Source organism: Sciurus vulgaris, assembly GCF_902686455.1.
Source record: "Sciurus vulgaris genome assembly, chromosome: 15".
Taxonomy (NCBI): Eukaryota; Metazoa; Chordata; class Mammalia; order Rodentia; family Sciuridae; genus Sciurus; species Sciurus vulgaris.
Window position 1 is genome coordinate 72,401,048 of NC_136476.1, and position 19,722 is coordinate 72,420,769.

At 42.3% G+C, this 19,722-nt stretch overlaps 1 protein-coding gene across 1 annotated transcript in view; it reads left to right on the plus strand.

Moving 5' to 3' along the window:
- The window catches only part of PAPPA (pappalysin 1), a gene marked incomplete at its 5' end in the record, with an annotated part of 230,832 nt that overhangs the window by 34,544 nt on the left and 176,566 nt on the right, over positions 1-19,722 (plus strand). The window contains one exon of the mRNA XM_079113401.1: positions 17,604-17,749. Coding sequence (XP_078969527.1) covers positions 17,604-17,749 — 146 coding nt within the window. The remainder of the gene's footprint in view (positions 1-17,603; positions 17,750-19,722) is intronic.

A 19,722-nucleotide genomic window follows, 5' to 3' on the forward strand; every position in this document is an offset into this window, starting at 1 on the left:
GGCAACATTCTTAGAGATTATTGAGCCCAACTCCCTTATGTTCTTTAAAGGGAAACTGAAGTCAAAGCTCACACAGTTCATTAGTGGTAAACCCTGGGCAGAGGGACTCCAGATTCCCAACCCTGGTCACCTGCTATGGCCCAGTTTCCCAGAATTGCTATGATGTTCTTCTCAGACACAGACCCCTGCAACCTTCTATTCTGTCCTCACCATCTTCTTCCAGTTCTCCCAAGAGCTTGGGGTTATAAAGTGCTGAGTGAGTGAGTTAGCAAGAAGATTTGATCATGTCCTTGAGTTTTCGAGAGCCATTTCAGAACTACTATAGCTACATTGGCAGTGGGTTTCCTTAGTGAGAGGCAATGATAAGGAGAGCCAACTGAGGATGTTGAAGAAGGCCAGTAGGACAGTGAGGAACTGGGAGCCACACCATATAACCATGCTTGGCCTGGAGGAGAACATTCTCACAGGGCCGTGACCACAGAGTCATGGCACATAGACTTCAAGTCTCTCAAGGCCTGTTCTGTGGACGAGGGAACAGAATTATTCTATATGGTTTCCAAACCATGACTAGAACCAGTGTTGCAGCTGCAGGAAGAAGCTTTGAGCTGAGTGACAGATGATGTCATCTCTGGTCCACGTGGTTCTTCCACGGGAGTGCTTCCCTGCAGGTACATGGGCTCCTCATTACCACTGGCCTGCAAGTAGGCACTGATAACCACACACAGGGAGATGATAAGTGTGATCACAGTGCTGGTGGAGAAAGTGACCTTGCTGGTCTTGGGTTGTGCACAGCACAGCACAACCTTTTGTGGATATCTTATTCCAAGTCATGTTCGGAAACCACATGATAACAGTTTCTCTTCTGTGTAACAGGCATTTGGGGGGCATGTCTGCCACTGCCAGCCTCTGTGTTATTCATAAGGGTGTTGTGATGGGCTGAACATGTCTCTCACCAGAGAGGAGCCTCCAGTTTAATGGGAAGGTCATATATGTCATCGATTGTGGATAGGAGATCTGCAATAACACGGGTTTATTCTGATTAGGGAAAACAAGGCAGGTGGAGGGATGATTTGAGTATATATCCAGGAATAGGCAGCCTGTTGAGAAATGGAGACACACACTGCTTCAGTCAGGGTCTGGGCAGGAAACAGATGGCACATTCAAACAGAATAATTAAGGAGAGTTAAAGCAGGGGCTACTTAGAAGGAGCAGCTATTCAAAACATTGTAGGAAGGGTTTAGGCCAACCAAAAAAACCTAGGGCTTAATCCAGAGCCAGCAAACCTGGGGAGCCATTTCCACCCTTGATCCACAGTGGTAAGAGAAGGGAGTGAGTATGGAACCCAAAGAGAGTGGCTGTATGGAAAGGGTTTCCTGGCAGCTGCTGTGACTCTCAGCAGAGGGAGGCAGCCACCTGACCAGAAGGGACTTAGGAGAGGAAATTCCACACTGTCATTCTCTCCTGCCAGTATTTTCCACTGGGTGAAGTGGACTGGAAGTCACAAGGCACAGGGACTTGTTGATGCAACCCATAGAGGCCACCCTCCCCAGGGCAGAGAGTAGGGGGTAGGGAAGTGGCTCAGGATGGAAAAACAGAGACTCTCCAGAGCACAGAGGAAGCCAGCCATGCAGAGGGTAGGGAATCTGCAAGGGCAGTGAGGAGGGAGAGTGGCAGGGTGGGGAAGGGCTTGGGGAGCAGGGCTGGCAGGGTGGCTGGGATCCAGAGCATAAGCAGCCACAGGTTTAATTCATCTCACAGAAAATTTAAAGTCAGGCTTCATCCCTTCTCACTCTCCCTCCCTCCTTCCTTCCCACCTGTCTCCCTTCCCCCTGCCTTCCTTCTGTTCTTCTCTTCTTCCCTCAGTAAATGCTTGTTGAATACTTCCGTTCTACATGTGCAGTTACCTTTGCAGCTCACCCCTGGTGGGTAAGACAGACAAGTAAACACCCCATCAAAATCATGGGTGAGGCCAGGACCCATAGTACCAGTCAAGAGGAGCCTGGCCGTGTGGCCGGCCGATTTGAAGAAGACATTTCAGGTGAACCTTGGCCATCCTTTTCAGTGGTGGAGACAGATCAGTTGGGCATAACTCCTTCTTCAGCCACTGGAGATGTCTGCAGACAAGTAGAATGCACTTCACGTGCCTTTTTGAAAATGGAGTGCAAAAGCTTGATATGAATGGAAAGTCCCAGTGTCAAGAAATCCAGGGTCAGTGGACACTCTGGGGTGTAACTACCTCACTGAGAGAGGCTCTTGCAGCAAACTCATTCATTAATTCCTGTGTGGACTCCTCCAGACCACAGGCTCTGGCACTGACAGGTGAACTTCATCTTTGCTCATGAATAGGTAGCACATAGAATAAGATGGGTGTGGAAAAAAAGAAAATTCTCCTGTTTTCTTGTAGTAAAATGTGTCCTTTGTCATCATCTGTATTATTATTATTATTTAACAGGAGCATTCCTAAGAGAATAGGTCTACATTATTTATTTTATTTTATTTTTTTACCAAGTTAACCTTATAGGAAATCTCACAAAAGAGAGTCTGATAAGTCCTGAAGTCACCTCCTTGACCCCTCTGCAGGCAGCTGTAGCCCACCTCTGTCTCTTCCCCTATCCTTTATCAGGATCCATTAAATGATTTGTCTTTTTTTGGTGGGGTACACCTCTTCTTTTCTGGGATGATCTTATGGAACATACACTTTCTACTCCCCAGTTCCTTCTAAATCTGAAAAAGTTGCATGGGATCAGGGATTCTCAAAGCTAAAAGAAGCAGGAAAGGGCCCCTCTTGCGGCAGATAAGGAGACCAAATTCTCATGCAGGAGCAACACTGATCCAGACCTCCTAGTAAAGAGGGGCAGATCTGAGTCTGAAGCCAGGGACTCACTTCCTACTCTCATGTCATTTCTACCCTCATCCAAAATGCCTTGATATTTTAGAAAGAAGTTTGGAACTTGAACATGTTCTCTTTAGTATGGTCATGTTTTCAGCCATCATCCACATTTTGCTAAGACTCCTTTAAAATCCAGAGCATGATGATAAATGCTATAGGGTTCTAAGAATCTCTTGTCTTAAAGGAGCTTGGATGCTGTGGTTTAATGACATTTTGTTACAGTCATTCAAAAAATGGCAAGAAGGCAGATGACTAATTTCCAATGAAACCACAGGACTCTGAGGTTCCCACAAGCTCTGAGCAAGGAAGGATCACAGTTGCTGGAGTAGCTAGAAAAGTTTCAATGATGGAGAAGGAACACAAATAGGTCTCTAGCCTGAGCAGAGCTCATGATGGGAGAGAGGTGCATGAGCTGGTTACTCGTCATGCAGTTGGGTTGGAGGGGTTGAAGTTGGAGGGTCCTCGGTTGCAAGAAAAAGGTGAGGCTAGTAGGAACTTCATGCATGTAGATGCCACAATTTTTTTCTTTAGGTTGTAGTTCACAAAGAATCAGGCTGGCTTAGAATGATATAAGAGTTCAGAGGAAATAGATTTTATCTTTAGCTAGGCTGTTTCTTACCTATGCAATCTTAGTGAAATCTCTTAATCTCTCTGAACCTCCACTTCCACATCTATCGAAAGGAATAATAGTATCTGACAGCATGGATCCCATATTATTTTATGTGGCCATGAGGGTCACATAAAATCATATCCCAGAAAGAGTTCTGGGAAGAGTTAACCAGCATGCAGATGAAAGGGGACATTATTATTATTTTTTCTTCAGTAACTTCGTTCATTCTTTTCCAGTAATCATGTAAGAGAAATTGCTTGGAATTTTATAATCAGAATATCAGGGTTTATTTAACGTGACTAATATTCATTACAGCAATAACAGGAGTCAGGGTTGGTGTAGTGGAAAAATTATGCATGTTGGAGACTGACCAGTGTTTGAATCTTGGCTCCACTCTGCCTGGCTGTCTGACCTTGGCACATTGCTCAGTAGGAGTCACAGGTTTCTCATCTGTTCAAATTGGGTGATAACAGCTATCCTGTGGCATGTCATGAAATGTAAATGGAGTCACCTGTGTGAAACATCTGACTTGGTGTCTGGCACATAGTAGGTGTTGGAGAAGTTCCCTCCTTTCTTGCATGCACACGTGGACAGCATCTCCTCCCTGTCAGCACTGTTTTACAGAGACTGCCTTCCTGCAGGCTCATAAAAAGACCTGGATGAAACTCCACTATACAAATTGAAAGCATTTATCCAGATTACTTCCATTCTTAAAATACTACCTTTTTTTTTTTCCTTTAGAAGTGGCCTCAGAATTTTTAAATAGAGACCACATCACTTGTATTAAACTCATTGAGTTTGCATGCCAGCTTATTTTGAAAATGACGCAAATGTCTAACTGTATTAGGGGACATGTTTGCTCACAGAATCCTCCCATGCAGTGTTAGGATTGTCCTAATGAGACATGTGCATTTTGGTTGACGTTACTAAATGTTCCAACCAACCCCTGCTCTCACTTGAGAGTCGATACACAAATACACATGTCCTGGCTCACTGTGCACCTTTTCTCTGAGTCATTCTGGTTTTCCTTCATGCTCTCCTTGTGAACCAAGTCCGCCTTTAATCAGGAGTTCCCACCTGGGTACCCTGTGCTTGTGTCACTATGGTCTTCGAGCGTGGAATGCAGGGAGAGGGAAATGGATTCAAAGAGAAGAGCTGTTCATGGCCCCTAAAGATGAATTCCACAAGGAGCTCAAAAACAGTTACCTGTAAGGAACAGGATCGGTGTAGTCTAATGAATAAATACAAACACAAGTTGGGGAGACAGGACACATTTGGATCAAGCCATTTGACAATTCCGTAACTTCGCACAAGACTCAGTTGCCTCTCTGGAAAATTAAGGATGAAAGGACCTACCTTAGGTAGTTTAGAAGCCTCAATGCAATAGGACAGTTTCCACCCTTTGGAAGAACACCTGGAACACAGTGAGGACTGAGAATAATAGTGTTTTGTTTTGTTTTGGTGTTTATATGACATGGTTTGGGGATGTCCCTTCTCTGGGAATTCTTCTGACCTCTTACATGCATATCTCCAATTCCCAGATTGCTTTCCCTAGCCTTCTCACTGGATTCTCGGGCTGGTAGAGGAGTCTGAGATGACCTCACTCTACTACCAAGAACCCTTTGGTTTTAGTGCTCACAGGTTCCATCTTTTTAAAGATTTGTTTTAATTCCAAAAGCCCTGCACATACTAAATGCTAATGTGTTCCTTTTACTAAGAGATAAGCAGCATGCCACACTAAGTTCATGCATTGCCATCAAAAAGCAAAGGCATGTCTAGGATCCCCAGTTTGGGGCTCACTGAATAATGAGTAGGGAAGGAATCAGAGGCCAAGCGGGGTGCCTGTAATATATTCAGGACCACTCCAAGCAGCTGCCTCCTGGCCTGGCACTCTTACCCTGACACACCCCAGTCCTCAAAGTTTGCAGGTAAAAGTTAGGATCCTTTTAGTGGAGCTTGCCTGGAAAGTTTCCCCCAACATGCCAGGATCTGAGGGTCTCCCTGGTTCACCCCTTTCCTAGATATGTATTCCCAACTCCAGGTCCCTGGACACATGGGAGCACTGGATGCCCTTTGAGGCCTCTGCCAGAGGTTGTTGGTTTCCTCCACCCTGAGTTGAGCACACTAAGAACTCTCATTTCCCTTTCTCCAGCCACTGGAGACGTTGAGAACTCATGACAGCCTCAATACTTGGTCAGTGCCCTTCCAGATTAGGAAACAAAGCCAGTGGGGGTGGGAGGTAGGGTCCGACTGACCAAGACACTTCCCTAAATTGATCATGGCTCAGCATGTTCCTTCAAACTCACCACTCGGTTGTTTCCACCTCCTGGGGGGTGGGGACCTCCACACCGCCACTCTCGCTTTCATGAAAGAGCTCAGCTAGCTGGGAACAGTTGGCTCACAGGTGTGCTTTCGTGCGTGGGGCAGGCTGGCATTTCCTGGTTTGGGGAGGGGGATCTTTCTCTTTCCTCCTCTGTCTATTCTACGTTCTAGGTCGTTTCAGTGGTCTGGTGGTGAAGGGGCAGGGTTACCATCTTCATTCCGTGCCTCTGATGTTTGAGATTTCAGCCCTTTGTGAGTTCAGACTGCCTAAGGTTTGACTTCCACAGAGGACAGCGCGGACCATGACTCAAAAGCACCAAGTGTCTGAGAGTCTTATGGCTGGTGCAGGGAAGATTCCAGGCAGGCCTCTTTTCCAGGAGAATCCATGGTAGAAAAACACACTGGGCTGTGGTTTAGCCAAACCTGAAGGAAGGAGGTGACGAATTAATTTAGTTCCCTTCCCTTACTTCAAATTCTTCATTTGTAAAATGGGACCATTGAAGGTCTCCCCCTGCTAAGACCTTCTCAAATCAGAATGGTAGTCCTAGTTCCTGGCATGTGGGGAAGAGGCCCACACATGCATAGGGTAGAAACGAAGGGCTTGATATGTTTAAAAGGTACAAATAAAGCCATGTGTTAACACCCAAGATCCCTGTGGAAGTCAGAGACAGATCTGCCTTCAAAGGATTTGCCAGCCCTTGTCTAATAGGGCGCAGTGTTTCAGTGTAGCAACGAAGGAGCAATTATGCTTCCTGGCAAGTTGAAAAAATCCTACTCACATCCCTGACGTCCCAATAGAGGCCTAGCGAGGGTCCCCACACTTTGGCAGTCTGCACGTCTGCTATTTTATTTTCCCTCAGGCGCTGATTGTGGCATCCTCTTTCCAAAATCAATTTGAATCTAATTCTGCTTCCAACAGCCTGACACACAGTGTCATCCTTTCCAGAATCCTTTCTCCATATTTGGATTCTTTCATCGTCCCATGGTCCTCTGAACTATCTCTGACTTAGCCCCAGAAAAGATAAAATTTGGAGAAGTTATTAGGCATGTTAAAGGTCATCCAGAGAGACCTATACCCAATGTCATGACTGTATTGTTTTAGTTTTAAATAAATTTGTTGCTTGCCCAAGATTAGGGAATGTGAATGGGGCCATGATCCAGATTAAATTCCAGATGTTGCCAAACTGACACAGTGGTGATGACCTAATTCTTGATTTATCCTTCCAAACTTAATATTGTTTAGGTAGCCTTTATATCAGTCACATAGCCAACATGGCTAAAACCTCGAGCCAAAGTATACAGTCTTCTGAAATAGCTCCTCTATCTAAAACATTATGACGGCGACAACTTGTGAAATACGTGTGATTTGCCTTTGGTTAACTGTGTTTCAAGCATAAGGCAAACCACAGGGATGTCAGTAAGCTGTGCACATTCTGCTCAGTGTGGTCACTTGTACTGTTTATCGATAAATAAATAGTGGTTTTGATGTTCCAAGAAAGAATTCAGGCAACGGGAAGAGAAAACTGTGGGTCCTTGAATCCCATGGTTCTGTTGTGAAAGCAATAGTTTGATATAGGATGGTCACATTACTGTTTTGGTACTTTCAAACACAACATTGCTCTTACCTCACAAGAGATCCCTCATGCCTTAATGGCTGCCCCACCAGTTAGTACACTCTGCATCCCTGAGACTATCAAAGCAGACATCATAGAACCCTAAATAAAGATCAGAGAGAAGGGACTGTTGAATAGTGTGTCCACTATGGACACACTATTTCAGAAGACTGTGTTCAACGGTGTGTTGAACAGTCTGGTCTGCTGTGGACCAGACTCACTACTGCTTTTTGGGGATACAACATTGAACAGTGCTCAAGACAAGTGTGATTTTTCCGTCTTGGAATTTCCTGCACATAAGTAGTTAGTTGAATAAGTGCTGTTATGCAGTGGTCCAAGGTACTAAGGGAGCAGAGAAGATGGGTACCTGACTCAGATGTGAAGGGGAGCAGGCCTCTAGGTTGAGTCCTGAGGAATGACATTAACCAAGTGAACATAGCTGAGCTTGCCAGGAACCAGGTGTTCTAACGCTTTTCTTCCACTCCAGAAGTCTCTAAAAGTTATTTTCAAAAAGGCAAATAAGGAAAACAGCAGCTGTGTGGTTCTGGATAAAATAAACTCATTTAAAAGTAAAGTCCTTTATTTTAAGATTCTTTTATTCTTTCTTTGCAGTGCTACTGAAGAGAGTATTCCTTTTGGATGTACTTGTAAGAGACATTATTGATAGTGGGACTTTATTCCCTCTTAAATCCTTTCTCTTTTCTTCAAGATTAAAAATCTCTATTCACTTCCACCATAATTTTTGTTTAGTGATCCAAAGGTCTGAGCACTTTTCACTGCCCCACCTGCTTCTCTGAATCAGCACCTCCCTCCTGTAATGCCCATTCTCAGGATTCTCCCTCCCACCCATTGCTTGGCCTCATCACAGTCTTATCCCCAGAGAGATGCAGGCCAGTGACTTTTCTAAGGGTCAACCTTCTAGGCAACTCAGCAGAGGGCACGGCCTCGGGAGATTCCATCCGTTGCTGGGCCAAGGGTTAGAACACCAGTAAGGGGTCTTTGATTTGTAGTGTGGAAATGCTGTAGACCCATCATTTCAGCTTCTCTCACTCCCACCCGACTCAGCATCAGAGCCTTTCCATGATTGATACTGTAATTGTGGATGTTCTCATGTCCACTCTCTGTTCTGCATGACCTTGTCAATGCCTCCTTTTCTACTTGTATCCCTCCTCCAGACCATCATCCAAATTCCTCCAAAACACTCTTGGGAAAATGTAAACCAGATCATGTCATTTCCTCCTGTAAGTCTCCCAGAGTCTGCTTAGAACTTTCAGGACACTTTCCATTCTACATAACCTGGAGCACATGATCCTTTCTGATGTCACCACTGCTACCTCCTCCAGTTCCTCACCTATTCCCAACTTTGCAGCACGTACAAGTGAGGGCTTATAGCTTATCACTCTTCTAGTGATCCTCCAGGCCTCTGAGTTTCTGGGGGTCTTCCATTTTCTCTGTTTCCCACAGTTGTGCCAGTATCCAACCAAAGTTTATTCTTTATGTGAAAACCTGTGGTATCTCACCCACCTTCAGCTGGGCATGTGCATTGTGCTATGCTCCCCCCACCCCCAGCATTTCCTTTATCAAAACACATATTTGCAAAGCACCAAAAATTTGGAAAATGATCATGTTTTTGGAAAAAAACATGCATAGGGTTAACACAACTAAATCAAATATTTGTTAAATTCCCATTACTAGCAATTTGCATTATATAGTTAAGCAATTTTTATTTTAAAGATAGCAAAGACAACAAGAATAATGGGAAAAAATATCTCATTCTTACCTTTAGTTAGTATACTACTGACAGATCAGTTGTGGTAACTGATACTTCTTCTGTTTACATCAATTATTCTTATAAGTGATTACTAGTACTCTAGATTTGTTTTATTATTCCTATTCTAATGTATATATGTTTATCATAAACATATGCACATATTCATATGTAACAATGCATGTGAAAATTATATGTTGCATGCCTTGTTTTATATATTTCTCTAAATGGTTTGTTATTGATGTATTTTTGGCATTTGGTTATTTCAGTCAAAGAATTTGCTATACTTTCACACTGATATTTGTTTTTCCTGTGTCTCACTTCACATATGAATTCTGTTATATAAATAAACTACAGTTAATTTACCCATAAAAAAAACATATTTTAAAAGGAAATGAGAGACTAACTCACTTAAGAATATGGTCTTTTAATATTCAACTGACCAGAGGTCATATCCCACTTCTGACACCTATGAGTAGAGGAAATCTTGGACAAGTGGAGTTACCTCACCTAGCTCTAGTGTTTTCACCCATAAACTGAGGTTACTCATCCTTAACCGTAGCGCTTTTATAAACTTTCAAAGAGATAATATTTTTAAAAGAACTTCAACTGTGTTAGCATATAGTTGACGCCTCTATATGGTAGGAGTTATTAGTATAACAATATGTTACGATCATCCAATTACATATCTTTATTTGTCAAACTTCTAATTCTTTGATAATGAAACATTTCTAGCTTCAAGCATGGTATGTGATTCATAAATATAGATCAGTGAGAGTGGGATGAATAATGTCATGAGAAGAAAGAAGTTGGTAAGAAGGAAGGAAGGGGAAAGAAAGAAAGGAAAGTAGTAGGTAACTTTCTTGCTTGTGTGTCAAACTTCCACATAAAAAGCTATTATTCTGGAATCAAACATTCAGGGTTCCCAGAAATTAATAAATTCCCCAAGCATTTTTCCCTGTGTCTTTTTTTATAGAGAAGAGAAGCAGATTTAGGCATCTCTGATGATGAAACTAAGCAAGAGAATAAAATCCAGATCATTTGGGATAAAGTACAAACTTCAGGTTTTAGAACTGGTCACAGCTTGGAGAAACCTTGTTATTTGGAACAAGGATATGGATGCAATAAACATTCTGAGGTTTATCTTGCTTTAATGACTTGCCCTGAGTGGCTTTGATCTTTATATTTGATAATCATTTTCAAATGGTCTAGTGTGTTCTGGAAATGGAGTAGTGGTTCATGGACTTGTGAGGTTCCTTGGAAATGACAAGCTGCAATCAGAATTTGGAAATGGGCAGTGTTACAGCACTTGCTCTGTGAGCTGGAGAAAAACACATCGGTCGAGTGGTGGGAGTCAGGGTTTAGTGATGGAAAGGAAACCTAACAGGCATTGGGGCCAAGAGCAATATTAACCCATTATGTCCCATCATCCTATGTAGAATTGCAAACGTGGGATTTAGTAGTTTAATAGAGAATTAAGGGGGCTAGGATTGTGGCTTAGTGGTAGAGCACTTGCCTAGCATGTGTGAGGCACTGGGTTTGATTCTCAGCCCCACATGCAAATAAATAAATAAAGGTTCATCAACAACTAATAAAAACATTTTTTTAGAAAGAGAATCATGTGTCTTGGGGCCCTTTATTTGTTGGTTACTCTTCTAGGCACTTTCTTATTATCATATTGAATTTTATATACTCTTTTCTACGTTGAGTTTTACAATTCCATTTTACAGATGAGGAAAGTGACCTCTAAAGAGACTGAGTCACATGTTTGAGGTCACAAAGCAACTTGGTGGAAGAGGGAGGATTTGAATCGCGGTTTGTCTCTTCCTTTTTCCTTTAACTTGAAAGAACTGTTTTTAGCTTAGAAGTGGTTCACTCTCAGCCAGTGTTTAGCTCAAATAAAACCTCCAGGGAGCAGGACCTTGGCATGATATTCTCACCTGTGTATCAGGCAAGTCAGCTGAAAGGTGACCTGCTTTAAATGGGAATACAAATTGAGACTTAGGAGGCTTGACCTAGGCCCACTGTGAGCCACACCTCCGACCACCCTTCTGTGCAATGGAAGTGCCAATGTGCTATGTCTCTAGAGTTGGAAAAGCTCAGCCTTCCCGCACTTTTTCCCATGATTTCATTTAAGGGATTTGTTGGTTGTTTTGCATTTTGAATGTGGTTCCCTTTTGCTGCTCTTTCAATAAAACAGGCCCTGACAGCCCTCCCATTCAGATTATTACAGAGTTGTACCATCTCAGGCCAGTGCATTTAGGAAATATGTTGTTGGCACTCATCAGCAAGTAAGATGCATAAAGAAAATATTCTAATGACAGTTGAGTTCAGAGAGCTTTGATCTCCCTCCAGAACTGCACTCATGGCTTTGAAATGCAGTTCTGGCAAAGGGGTAAAGTCTGGGCGCCTTGGCAGTCAGGGCTAGCCCCCTTAAACAGACATTCCAGGGGACCCACAACCTCCACTGTGGAATCCAGGTGCACAAGTTGTGCAGGAAGAGAACAGACATGGAGACACCACTCTTGAGAGGCGGCTTTGGGAAGAGGATCTAAATTAGGAGGGACATTCCAAGCTATCTCAACATTTCCCAAGCTGTTGTTTGTGCTGTTTTTTGTTTTTTGGCAAAGGTAGAGGGTGGGGAGAGGGAAGAATTATGGTCAAATATATCTGGGAACACTTCAAGCACTTTCTGCCTTTCTCTCAATTTGCATATTTACGGTTCTAAAAACTCTTGCAATCAGAAACTATATGTATTTAACCTTGTTGGCAGAGCATGTCCTAAATCCATTGACTCTGAAACTCTTTTCTGCTAAGCACTTATCTGCCTCTTATAGGTTTAGCCTTCTGTAGACCTTGAGCTGGACAACATTCATCTCACATACAAGCTCATTGAGCAAATGCAGACCCAGAAGTGCAGAGTAGGGCCCAGAGTATGGTGCGAAGAGGCCAGATATCCATGCAGACTCCCAAGTCAAGGGATAGTGGAGTCCCATCCTTCCATGATGGCTCTCTAAGCTACACACTCTTTTAGGGGAATGTTTCTACCTGAAGGAAGAGGGAATTTACTTACCAGAATGAAAGTAGTCAATAGAGGTTCATTGCTGCCCTTTAATGCCCCTTGTTTGCTATGTGACCTTGGCAAGCCTCTTCCCTTCCCCAAGCCCTATGTTGCTCATCCTACTTTGAAATTATGAATTTTGAGAGAAATGTGCTTAGTAGGTCCCCACCTTGAATTAAGTGTTTCAGGGACACAGTTGATAATGATTTGGTTCCTACTATGTGAAGCCCATAGTTCATACAGAATAAAACATAAAAGCAGGATGATAAGTACAGAATGAAAAGTATGACTGCAGAAGAGGTGGAATTCATGTTTAGCTCATGGTAATGATGACCGGTATTGTCAGTCATTGTCACTGTACTAAGAGTAATGCAATAAAAGTAAACTGCACTGATCAGTGAGAGCCTTCTGTTTACCAGCTGTGATGTGGCATGTTATTTTCACTGCTTCTGGTCTTACCGACACCCTGAAAGGTTGTTGCCCTCATCCCCATTTTACAGACAAAGGTGATCATGAGACGGTATGTGGAGTGTGTCACCTCTAAACTAAACTTTGCAAGGAGGAAAATTTTTTAAAGACTAAGGTTCAAGCAGATAGATTGTGGTACTGAAGAGTGAAACTAATAGGCATGGGTAGGGAATGGGCATAAGTGGGGATCATGTAGGGTTCTGAGGTTAAGAAAACTGTGAGAACCTGGGTGAATGAAGTTGTAGGAGATGAAGAAAGTTGGATGATTGGGAAGAGACACTGAAAGCTGAGACTGGGAGAACCAGTCTTCCCCAGTAGGAGCAAACAGGAGAGCAGGAGTTGGAGAGGAGTTCACATTTTCTGGATGTGGGCTGGCACTGGGCTTGGCTGTCACATTTAATCTTGTTGGCATCCCCGAGAGCAAACAGACTCAGGAACTTAAAGCAACTTGCCCATGGAAATGAGTCTTGTCTGTCCACCTCTGAGGAATACTGGTACATAAATTAATAAACACATAGTGTTTTGGATTTGGGTTGATATTTCTCAGGGGTAAGTAATGATTCGTTTAAATAACTGTGATCAATTACACACACACACACACACACACACACACACACACACACAGGGCCAGAAAGGAAAGTGAAGGGATTCTAAGCAAGTCATTTCCTTTTCTCATCTATATTCCTAGACTCTAATGTTCCTTCTAAATTTGACTCCTGTGCTTTCTCCTCCATTGGTAAAGAGGGAAAACACCATCTTTAAGGGATAGGGGGAGGACATAAATGCTCAGATGACTCCTGGTTCCAAGATTTCTCCCTGATGCATTTGGGAGACACCAGACGTGGTCTGTACTGTTGGGAAACCCTCAGCCAGCAGAAGAGAATTTTTTTTTTTTTTTGCTACAGAGCTATTTCTTTTTTCCCTTTGGGTGGGTCCCCTCAAGAGAGATGGGGAGAAGAAAGGCCAGTGGGGCCAAGAGCCTGGCCAGCCGCCATCAATTCTTTCCCCTTTGGGAAATGAAGACTTCCCAAAGTATGAGAAAACCCCACATATGAGCCAGGGAGAGGTTCCAGCATCCCACATTTCTGCTTTGGGCCAGTATGAATACCAACTCTTGAAAAGATTGCCTCTGCAATTACCACTGGAAAAACAACCAATTAAACATCTCCCCCACCCCTACCCCACCCTGAGCCCTCTCTCATCCCAGAACAGTAGGGTAGTGGTGGTTTTTTCTGGTAACATTGGTGTGCTCTGCAGGAGGGAACACTTGATGGAAATGGACAAATCAATGAGAAAAAAATTAGGTGGAATGGGCTGATCTAAGAAAATCTTGCCTCCTCTGGGTTTTCATTCTCCTTCCAACTATTATTTCCCTTTTATCCATGGGTCTGGCAGACCTTAGGAGTGAGGGAGAGGGGTGGGAAGTGTTGGGCACATCTAAATTTGCACTTGGCCTTGTCACTAGTTATATGATCTCTAAAGCCCTGTTCCTCAGTCTTTAAGATGGGGGTAATTCTAGGAATAGCTAAACCTGTATCAAAGATTTTCTACTGGTCAGCCCTTATCTAAACCCTTATACTTCTAGATTAACTTCCTTAATCCTCTGAACAACTCTATGAGTTAGGTACTGTTATCACCTTCATTCCATATGTAAAGAAACAGGAAGTTAAGTAAATTGCCCAAGATGGCCCAAACAGGAAGAGGAAGAGCTGGATTCCACCCTGAGGTTCTAGCTTGAGAATGAGCTGCACTACCCATTCTGCAGGTTGTTTCAGATACCAAACAGTGATGAGACACGGTGCTACTTAGCACAGGGGCTGACATGAAGCAAGTGCTTAATAAATGCTAGCTTTCTCCATCCCCTTTCCCCTCTCTGGTGACAGAACTGACTGATTAGAACTCCTCAGGAAGGCTCTAAAGTCAGAAGTCGCACATGGGCTCATGGGGGAGAGGTCTCAACAGGAAGATTTGGGATCAACCGCTGTACTTGTATAACTATTCTTAGAATTATCCAGTTCACACCTTACCTGTATCTACAACCCATGTAAACTTTTATTTTTTCTAACAAGTCATAAAAATTATGGTCATATGAACATTTGGTCTCATGAGCATGGGGTTTTCTATGACGTGGGGGGTCTCAGAAGAACACTCTAAGTATTGGACCTATCTAACTTGTTGACATGGGCATAGAAGTGTGTAGGCTTGAGACCCTCAAAAGCACTCTGTTGGAGTGTCTGTGTTAGTAATCCCAATATACTGAGAAGGAAACTGAGGCCTCATGGTCAGTGGTTGCTATAATTGAGTCTAGGGCTTAAATATGTTAGCTTTTATTTTTCCCAACTTAAATTCTAATCCATTGGCTCATCAGGTGTCAAGCCCTGAACTGAGAACTGGGTAAACAGAGATGAGAAGGCAGCTTCTTTGCCTGCAGATGGCCAAAATAGAGGGGTATATACAGACAGGTGAATGGGTTAATGGGAATCATATGTCAGAGTGTACTCCACCAAAAGGCGATGGGTGAGTATAGGGGTGAAAAATGGGATGGTGGTGAGGGGGGAATCAGTACAGCCTTCCTGGAGGAGTGACACTAGAATGGACCTCAGATTTGTTCATCAGGGGGCAAAATTATCGGCAGTCTCAAAGAGGAAATAGCACGAGTAAAGGGCCCAACGGTTATGCATCATGGTGGGTGCAAAGGCACGGTTTGCACACAGTAGAGAGTTCGAGAGAGGTGGCAGAAAGACATGAAGCCAAGGGTAGGCAGAGACATGCAGACCATGATGGAGGCTTGGACTTTACTCTCAATGTGCGCAGAGGCCCTTCCCTTACTGCCAGAAGGGAAGAAAAAGGATCCATCATTAATGTGTGCTACTGGCCAAGTTCTGCAAGAACCCCATGGAAAAGCAGAACACTATCAACTAGCTGCATGACCTTATTAAGGTATAAAGGTCCTCTGAGCCTCTGCTTCCCCCACATCTGGAAAATGGGACTGATAATACTACCTACCTCCTTGTTATCAAAAATAATAAATGTATAGTTAGACCCCTAGATGGACCCAACAAATACTAGTTGACTTTATCTCATCTCCTCGCTCAAGATGACTGCTTTTGTATTAATTTAGGTTTGTATTCACTGATTCCTGGATTCATTTCTAACCGTACTCAGGAATGATTGTCAACTGCTCATAAGAATTCTGAGATACTGGAAGGCAGACAAATATGGTAGCATGGGAGGGGGCATGATGCACTTCTCTAGTCATAAAACCAATAGGAATAATATGCCTGTGACTGATCTAAAGCAGAAGGCATGCTCTCACATGTGGTGTTTCTGTTCTGATGAGAGTCATACTCCCCAAGGGAAGAGTATTTTTTTAATTTGTTCTTTTTAGTTACACATGACAGTAGAGTGTATTTTGACATATCATACATAGTGCAATATAACTTCCCTGTCTTGTGGTTGTACATGATGTGGAGTTATGCTGGTTATGTATTCATATATGAACGTAGGAAAGTTCTGTCCAATTCATTCTACTGTCTTCCCCATTCACATCTCCCCTCCCTTCCCCCCATTTCCCCTGTCCAATCTGGTGAGCCTCTGCTCCTTCTCCCACCTACTGTGAATCAGCACCTGCAAATCAGAGCAAACATTCAGACTTCGGTTTTCTGGGATTTGTTTTTTTCACTTAGCATAACATTCTCCAGTTCCATCCATTTACCAGCAAGTGCCATAATTTCATTCTTGTATATTACTGAGTAATATTTCATTGTGTATATATACCACATTTTCTTTATCCATTCATCTGTCGATGGGTACCTAGGTTGGTTCCATAGCTTCGCTATTGTGAATTGAGTTGCTATAAGCATTGATGTGGCTGCATCACTATAGTATGCTGATTTTAAGTCCTTTGGGTTTATACTGAGGAGTGGGATAACTGGGTCAAATGGTGGTTCCATTTCTAAGTTTTCTGAAGAATCTCCATACTGCTTTCTAGAGTGGTTGCACCAATTTGCAGTTCCAAGAAAGGAGTTCTTCTTTCTTGAACACCTAGGCTATGCCAGTGGCCACTTCCCTTGTTCTCTTACTCTCTTTTTCCCTCATTCTCTAGCACATTTGTCCCATCTATTAAAGAACTGATTATTGTAGTTTGAAGAGCTAATTCATTTTTAAGACATATCAGTCTACAATGACAGCAACCCACATACAATATGCCTTTCTAGTCTAATCAAATGTGGAAGTAGAGTTTCATAGAATGTGGAATTATCTATGGATGATGTCATGATGCCTCAATAAAATGAGGTTTCCTGGCTCACCTTCCATTGTTAACCTTGAACCCCATTTCTGTGATTTTGGGTAACCTACTAAAAACACTGGGACACAGGTAGCTCATCTTCAAAACAGAGTAATAATGCCTCCTTGCAAGGTTAATGTAGAGATACAAAGCACATCTCCTCGTGCAGCCCCATGTTTTCCAAATAGATGGTCCAAGACCCAAATGAATGAGCAAAAAACAGAAGAAGCCAAGACTAGAAGACATGTTCTCTCGTCCATTCCTGTCATTTCGCTTGGTCCTTAGTCAATTTAACAGAGTCCTTACGGATACAAACATTGACTATAGACAAATCTAGATTCAAAACATAATCCTGCTATTTATAAACCAAGTAATATTTGCAAGACTTAATTTTTTGTTATCTTTAAAAATGGAATCATCTAATCTTTTAGTGTTATCAGGAAAATTCAACAAAGTGATGTTTGCAAAGAGTTTAGGAAAGTGCCTGGCACATAATACCTCTTAATTATTTAGGGAGTGCTTGTTGTTTGAATAGTACCTTTTTTGAATGATGATAACAGCCAAAGTTCTTTTTCTCTTTCAGAGCCTACTTGGATGTTAATGAGCTGAAGAACATTCTCAGATTGGATGGATCAACACACCTCAATATTTTCTTTGCAAATTCTTCAGAGGAGGAGCTGGCAGGGGTAGCGACATGGCCATGGGATAAGGAGGCCCTCATGCACTTAGGTGAGTCTTAGAAACTTCTCCAGGAAGAACCTGGAGGAGGACAGTAACACATTTAGTATAGTGAGTGTGATCATCTTCATGTTCACAAAGGTGGGTACATCTGGTGGTGGTGATGGTGAGCAACCATTTATTCAATTCACAAAGCCCTTTAGCATTCCTTGTATCACTTTAGCCACCAAGGAATGCTCTGAAGAAAATAGCACAATAATAGTAGCCATATTTTACCTGTGGGAAAATTCAGACCTATAGGGGCATGGAGCTGATCCAACATCACACTCAAGTCAGCGGCAGATGCACAGCTAGAATTCTTGTCTGGTTCTATCCACTGATTGCTTTCTCCTTAACCTCCTGTCTCCTGGTTCATGTAAACATCTTCTTAACCTGGTAATCACACTGCCCCAGCATGATCAGTCATGGGCTGGCCTGAGAGACACCGAAGAGGCAAGAGAAAGTGCATTTGTAAGAACTTTTTGTTCCTCTATGTTCCACCTACATATGTGCCAGGGACTCTCTTACACTTAAATTATGCATATCCATAAACTGAACATAAGTTTATACAAACCAATCAGAAATGACAATGGTTTCTGAACCAGGACCTACAAGGAAACACTATAATTCTTTTTTAAAAAATTTTTAATTCATTGTATACAAATGGAGTATAACTGTCATTTCTCTGATTGTATGCAATAAAAGTAGTCATTACATTTGCATCTTTGTACACATACATAGGATAATGATGTTTGTTTCATTCTATTATCTTTCCTTCCCCCACCCCCTCCCCACCCCTTATTTCCATCTACATAACATCCTTCTTCCATTCTTCCCTTACCTCCTCCTGCCCCCATTATGTGTCATCAACCACTTATTAGAGAAATCATTCAGTTTTTGGTCTTTTGGGATTGGCTTATTTCACTTAGCATAATATTCTCCAACTCCATTCATTTACCTGCACATGTCATAACCACAAAGAAATATTATTCAGCCATAAAGAAGAACACTATAGTTATTTAACTGGGTTTTTTTTCTCCAAGTTCTCATCCAGGACACATCTATAGGTAGATGTGCTTTCTTTCTTTCTTTTTTTTATTTAACTTATTTGAATTCAGAATAGAATTTGAATTCATAATAGAATTCAGAATAGCATATTTGAATTCAGAATAGAAGCGGTTCTTTTTTTCACTTAATATTATGCTATCTACATTTTTTTCATGTTGTACAAGTCTTACAATTACTTTCCAACCAAGTTTTCTCACTTAAAATCTCAAGAATAAAGCATCCCTCTGGGTTATTTACACCTCCTTAAAGATGAAATTTTTAATAGTTTCATAATATTTCTTTGAATAAGGGCACTACAATTGATTTAACCATTCTCCCCCTGGTAGAATGTTCCCATTATTTACAACAATGAATTCTGATGACTCAGTGAACATCTTCATCCGAGAATGTTAGGGCTCAGCAGAATGGCATTGCTGGTTATATCTTCAGACCTGCCTGGTCTTGCTGGGCTACACTCAGAGTTCAGTAACTGCTCCAAATCTAGGATATCTTGGAGATAAGTGATTCCGCAACTTCAAATGATGGAAATTGTGCTCAGTGAAACCACAGGTTTAGTTCCCTTCAGACTGCTTTAATTTCTCAACTATATTTAAGAGATGAAGCAAATTTTTTTTGTGTGTATGTGCGTATGTGTGTCTGCGTGTGTGTGTGTGTGTGTGTGTGTGTGTGTGTGTGTGTGTGTGCATGAAAAGAGATAGATGTAAAGATAAATATCTAGTTCTTCTCAACTGGGGGGATTCTGTCCCATAACAGACTTTTGTCAATGTGTAGAGACATTTTTAGTTTTTACAAATGGGGGCATCCAGTGGGTAGAAGCCAGCAATGTTGCTAAATGCCCTGCAGTGTCCACAATGAAGAATTCAGTAGTCTGAATTATCAATGGTGCTGAGATTGGGAAGCCCTGACATGGATGATGG